This window comes from Ammodytes marinus (assembly GCF_949987685.1).
Source record: "Ammodytes marinus genome assembly, chromosome: 3".
Classification (NCBI taxonomy): Eukaryota; Metazoa; Chordata; class Actinopteri; order Uranoscopiformes; family Ammodytidae; genus Ammodytes; species Ammodytes marinus.
Window position 1 is genome coordinate 8,147,315 of NC_137232.1, and position 6,000 is coordinate 8,153,314.

The 6,000-nt window shown below is 44.4% G+C and overlaps 1 protein-coding gene across 2 annotated transcripts in view; it reads right to left on the minus strand.

Moving 5' to 3' along the window:
• Positions 1-6,000, minus strand: part of numbl (NUMB like endocytic adaptor protein) — a 66,787-nt gene that overhangs the window by 20,837 nt on the left and 39,950 nt on the right. The window contains exons 1-2 of one of the 2 annotated variants that reach the window (XM_080025024.1): positions 2,014-2,143; positions 677-827 (exon numbers count right to left, since the gene is read on the minus strand). In XM_080025024.1, the coding sequence (XP_079881150.1) occupies positions 677-827; positions 2,014-2,099 (237 nt within the window). In that variant the 5' untranslated portion in view covers positions 2,100-2,143. Of the gene's footprint in view, positions 1-676; positions 828-2,013; positions 2,144-6,000 lie in introns of those variants that run through there. The other variant, XM_080025025.1, reaches the window with a different exon arrangement.

Sequence of the window (6,000 nt, forward strand, 5' to 3'; positions counted from 1 at the left end):
ACAACGCAGCTGGTTAGAAGGTTATCTTATTTGTACTTATTGCATATGAGGCATTGGCTGAGAGCTAGAAGAGTTTCTGCTTTAATAACGCTACAATATAGACATTTTTTCATTTATATGACAATATGGGTATGAAAATAAAAAAAAGACACCAAACTGATACAGTAGTCCATTTGTAATCAATGTGGTCCATGTCAGTTTGGGGTATATTCACTAACTGTATGTTCAAAGTCATGGTCCAGAGTGTATATAAAGCAGTCAGCAGCCAATTGGTGTAGCATATAGAGTGGACAGAGGAGCAGAGGAGAAAGTAACATCTTTCAATAGCTTTCTTATTTTTGTATGTACATATATTAAACTAAAAGGACAAAAAAAAGCTCATTAGAAACTATTTCTATGTCTTCTGTCAAAGCCTGGTTATACTTGTCTCCAATTGTTATACTAAGCTTATCACATTTTCCAAAATGCCAAACTCCTACTGTTAATGCTTTATATAGACCACACCTTCTACCAGAATATTTTGTTTTCTTTGGGCCTCATAAGTTGCAAGGTTGTAACAGGTTTGTAGGGAAATATTCCTTTGCGGGCCGGGTAGGAAGATATTAGAATGTGACCGCTACACTGGCCAGGCATGGAGCAATGCCCTTCACAGTGCAGTGATGCTTTGGACACTCACCCGAACGGGGAAGTTACATTTGCCCTTTCGCACAGCCTCCTCGTCAGCCTGCCACTGGTGCGGTCTGCTGGCCTCTGGCACGTAGGTGGGCTTCTTCCTCCTCAGGCTCTGACGAAGCTTGTTCATGTCCGGGCTCACGTGCTCCCTGGTACTGTAGACACAGAGAAATACATTGGTTTAGTTGTTGTGGTAGTACAGACAGAAAGGCCACGTATTAGCCATTCAACAAACACATACACACCATATAAACAGCATTTATTTACTCCTCTGAGTGCAGCAGTAATGCTCATTAAAAACTAAATGCAACATTGCCACAGTATAATTCAAATAAATGCCACTTGAGAGCTTTGCACAGAAGCTGTAGTACTGTTTTATTTACAGGATTATGAGTGGAGTGGGGATGGATTGCATTGATTGGCTAGAGCTCATTATGCAGTAATCATCCCTAACAAGGCAGACCGTTAGCGCTATGAACACGTCCAGCCATCATTCAGCTCCATTGATTCTCCATTCAGAAGCGGGCTGTGAAAATCACACAGGTACAACGTAAAGCATGTGGGGCGTGCTTTCATCCCTCCAAGAAACATCAAGAGCACTGTGCTTACACACACAGTAGACACAAACACACATACACACGAGACACATACACACACACACACAGTAGACACAAAAACCAACACACACATAAACATAGTGCACACACACAGTAGACACAAACACAAACACACGCACACACACACACACACACACAGTAGACATAAACACACACACACACACACACACACACACACACTGCAATCCTTCTCCAAAAAAAGCACAAAATCCTCTCTGTGCTGCCTAATTAGACCATTCAGCCCGCTGGCCTGTTTAGCGATGCAAATTTTCCCCAGCACAATTGGAACGTGACGCCATCAAAACATGACCTGTTTAAAAGATGATAATTATTGTTTTCATTCCTCCACAGTCACAAACCCCCCCCCCCCTTCCCCCCCCCCCCATCAACACAAGATGTGGAGTCAAATCAAAACATCTCTCCTCGTGGGCGTCCTCTGTATTTAACTAAACTGAATTAACTGCATCTCCGAGTTACGTAAGCTTGGAGTCCAGTCCATTAGAACCAGTCCCTTCACTTTAAGAAGGCCTCTTCTTGGCTCTCTGGTCTTTTAAAAGACACACCATTAAGCTTTGCATTATTCTTTCAAATAGAGTACAAGCGCAAAGAACTAAGAAATACAATTCAGAATCAACAATAAACTGACATAAGGAATGTTTATCTTTTTCCCTCTCCCTCCCATGACTCTTGGGTTAATCGGAGTATCCTCAAACAGTTCTCTTACCATCTGGGTGGCCGATGAATAACCATCCTGGGTAAAACAGGCCGTGAAATCACACAGATATTACACTGGAAACAAGTGATGTCCATATGTAAGCAGCAGCGGTCTGGATCTGTATACTGAAGGGCGGATGTGTTCTCTCTGCTCTGCCACGGGACACAGGTCAGCATTTAAATGCAAACGTATTCACACACACACACAGACACATCACTTCTCATAATCGCTGCTATGTTTGCTGGTAACGGGTGCCAGAGGCTGGTGTGCCGGAAGCCTGTGCAATTAGGCCTTCTCGTGTGTCTCTCTCTCACACACACACACACACACACACACACACACACACACACACACACACACACACACACACACAGCCAGGCGTGTGTGTGTAATGCAGGGGATTCAAATGCGGCGGCTCGAGTGGCTTTGCTTATTCCTGGCATGTGAGGCATGCGTCCCCTGCCAGGCAAACACACAGAAACACACGCACACAGAAACACACACACACACACACACACACACACACACACACACACACACACACACACACACACACACAGAGGCCTCCCTGCAGCTCCACATTCACACATGTTGATGCTTGTGCCAGTCATTTCTGGGCAAAGCGCCAGCTGACTGGCACCTGGTGGGCACAAGCGCTGCTGCAGCAGGTGTGAACGTGTGTGTGTGTGTGTGTGTGTGTGTGTGTGTGTGTGTGTGTGTGTCTGTGAAGGGCTAAAAGCTATCTGATGCGTAATATGTGTTATAGGTGGTAGGGTAGAGGAATAGAGGTGCTGGTTAGGGGAAAGAGGAGGCCCCTGTAACTGCCCTCATATGGTTTGGCACAGCAGGAGAGTTGGAGGAAGTAGTGAGCGAATGAGACTGGCATCTGATGCCAATAGGCCACAGGGGACAGACTCACACACACACACACACACACACACACACACACAGAGAGACTTGAAATTATGTGATGTGACTGGGATAAGTGAAACATGAGGACGAGAGGGGAGAAAATGTATGCCGCAACCCACATAATTATGCCGTCACTCGTCTGTCAATCATGCACTTCTAATAAAAATGGAAATGTGTGGGGATGTGGTGGTTTGACAGCCTAGATTAACAGGCCAAAAGACCAGAGGGATGAGTACAGACAGAGACTGAAAGGCCGGAGATATCGCAGGATAAAGAGCTGAAAGATTCACTTCACGCTGACAACATACTATAGAAAAGCTTGTCATTTTGAGGAAAACTCAGATGAACCATTTACATCCTTTTCGAGATCCTTTTTATTAAGAAAGCCTAATAGCCTAGTCTCGATAACACTCATATGCAGAGATTGACATATATTCACAAGAGAAATAACATACTTATCTGCACTGTATAGGTTGACACTGCAGATTAATTTTTTTTTTTTTTAAGATATTTTTTGGGCATTTTTATGCTTTATTGGTAGTGCAGAGAGACAGAGGTGACATGGGGCAGAGAGGGGAGTGACATGCAGAGAACGACCGCGGGTGGGAATCGAACCCGGGTCTGCTGCTGGGCCCGGCCCGGGAGGGGGACGCCTTACCAACTGAGCTAAAGGCGCCCCCACTGCAGATTAATTTTGAGTGTGAGTGTGTACATTTAGCCTATAAATAAAGAAAAAGATCATCCATTTACAAAGGGACCAGTGGGGCAAAGCAATTAAATGCTTCAGGTTCAATCTGGAACTGTAAATACTCTGGCTGTACATGACAAATGTATTACCTTCCAATACTGTAAGATTAGATTTTCCGGTACGCCTGCTTCCATCAAAGTTAAACATTTATGCAAACGAGATCATTAACGCTGCCAAACACTACAGTGAGTCTATTAGCAGCTTGTGTTACTAACTCAAGTCACTGTCAAGGTTTCAATACTTACTCAGTGTAAGTATTGTACTGTACGAGGGTAAAATGTATTGGAGTGAGGAAGTAGGAAAAAAAAGAGAAATGCTCAAAATCTATATCACTCATCCTGTTTGAATCAAATCGAAATGTATGGTGGTTAAGTGGTTTTTAGATTTTTATTTTTTTGCATTTTTCAAGCTTTATTAGATAGTACAGAGTTGAAATGGGGAGACAGAGAGAGAGGGGGGATGACCTGCAGTAAAGGTCCACGGGTCGGATTCGAACCCGCGACCACTGCAACGAAGGCCGGAGCCAATATGGTACGCGCTCTATCCACTACACCACCAGAGCGCCCCGTGGTTAAGTAGTTTGACACAAGGTCTAACAGGCCAGCTGACTGTAAGACATGTTTTTGCTAACTGTAAAGCTAATTTAAACTGACTGTGAGGCTAATTGTAACTGTAGAATTTAAACTGTAAAATGTGAACTATAATAGCAAAATAACCAGTGTAATTATGTGATATGACATAGGGGTGACATGAACATAAACTCTGTCATAAAGCAACATGTGAAATTCTATATTATATTATATTATATTAAATTATATATTATATTTTCAGATGTCAATGTGTTAGATATCTGTGGAAAGTATTTCTTAGATTTGCACAGAAAGTTGACAGAAAGTCCATGGATGTACTAGTATGACGCTGTAAGGACTTGAGTATATGACCTAAGCCACACTGTAGTGAAATAAAGTGAAGACAAGTTAATAGTCCTTCTCTTGCCGAGCGGCGCAGTGTGAAACGAAGAGAAAATCTGGCGGAAAGCACTCTTTGATGGAGAGACACATTAGGGTGGATACATTACCCAGCATGCATCACTGTAAAGGCCCTTGCATAGCTGTGTGACCTCACCCCGCGCAACAAGAAACCATCTGCGCCAGGAGAAGGCGACAAGAGGCAGACAGAGGGAGGTGGGTGGGCGGATAGGCAGGGAGAAGGATGGAAAACATCAGAATGAATCTATAAATCTATGGCACTATTTGGCGTCCCGCTCTCGTCATAAACCCACGCAAAAAAACTCCTCAGCACTTGAGCGTAGACTACACAAACAAGAGGACCCTGGTGCCAAAATAACACACAGTCGCTCCCCATCCTAGTGTTTGAGTCAGCAGCAGACATCTGGAATGCATTGTTGCAGAGGAGGAGATGGCGAGGAGGGGACGGCCATCGTTGTGTAGGCTTTCAAGTTTGTTCACCCGAGTTGACCTCGCGTCATCGCCGCTTCCTCCCCATCCTTCTTCTTCGCTGGTGTTTACACTGCAGACTTCAGCTCAGCTCTGCTCATGTGCGAAAGTTGTTACAGAAAAAATGGGCCCGGAGCTAAATGTCTGCAACTCTGACAATGTGATGGTGAGGAAATGGGTTTAACAGGGACGAATTTAACGAGAAATATATTCGCCTAAGCGCACAGACTAATAAAGTGTTGGGGGGACGTCGAAAATGTGAACACTTGTTGCTTGTTAAGTTGGTATTTTAACTGTTCAGTGGTTGGGGATAATTGTCATTAACAATGTGCGCGAGTGTTTTTTAATATAAGTAATAGAAAGTTAGTTTATTAACCTGTGTTCAAAATGTGTCAGCGCTCCATTCCTCCCACATAATCTATGTTAAGACTGCATGAACTCATGCGTCTCCAGCTGTGGCTCGTTGCTCGCCAAATGTCAGTCTGATTGATATCTTTGGCACTGTCCCTCTCTTTCACGCGCACACTCACACACACACACACACACACACACACACACACACAAACTCTCATGTACACACATATACTCACACACGCACACGCAGGGTTCCTCCCTGATCCAGATGTTATGTGTTCAACAGCGGCTCAGAGGTTTTCTTGGCAAAATGGGACACACTCCTCCCTCACACTTCTCCTGAGCCAGATGCTCTCTAAACACACCTCGTCTGAGCAGGAGACAGAGGGGGGGGGGGTGGTGGTGTTGTTGCTGCGCACACACATAACACAAACACACACAGTGACTCATTGCCACCTTGTGTTACGGTAAGCCATATGTCTGTGAAGCTCCCGAGAGACAATGGGGGGTACAGCCAGTGTGTGT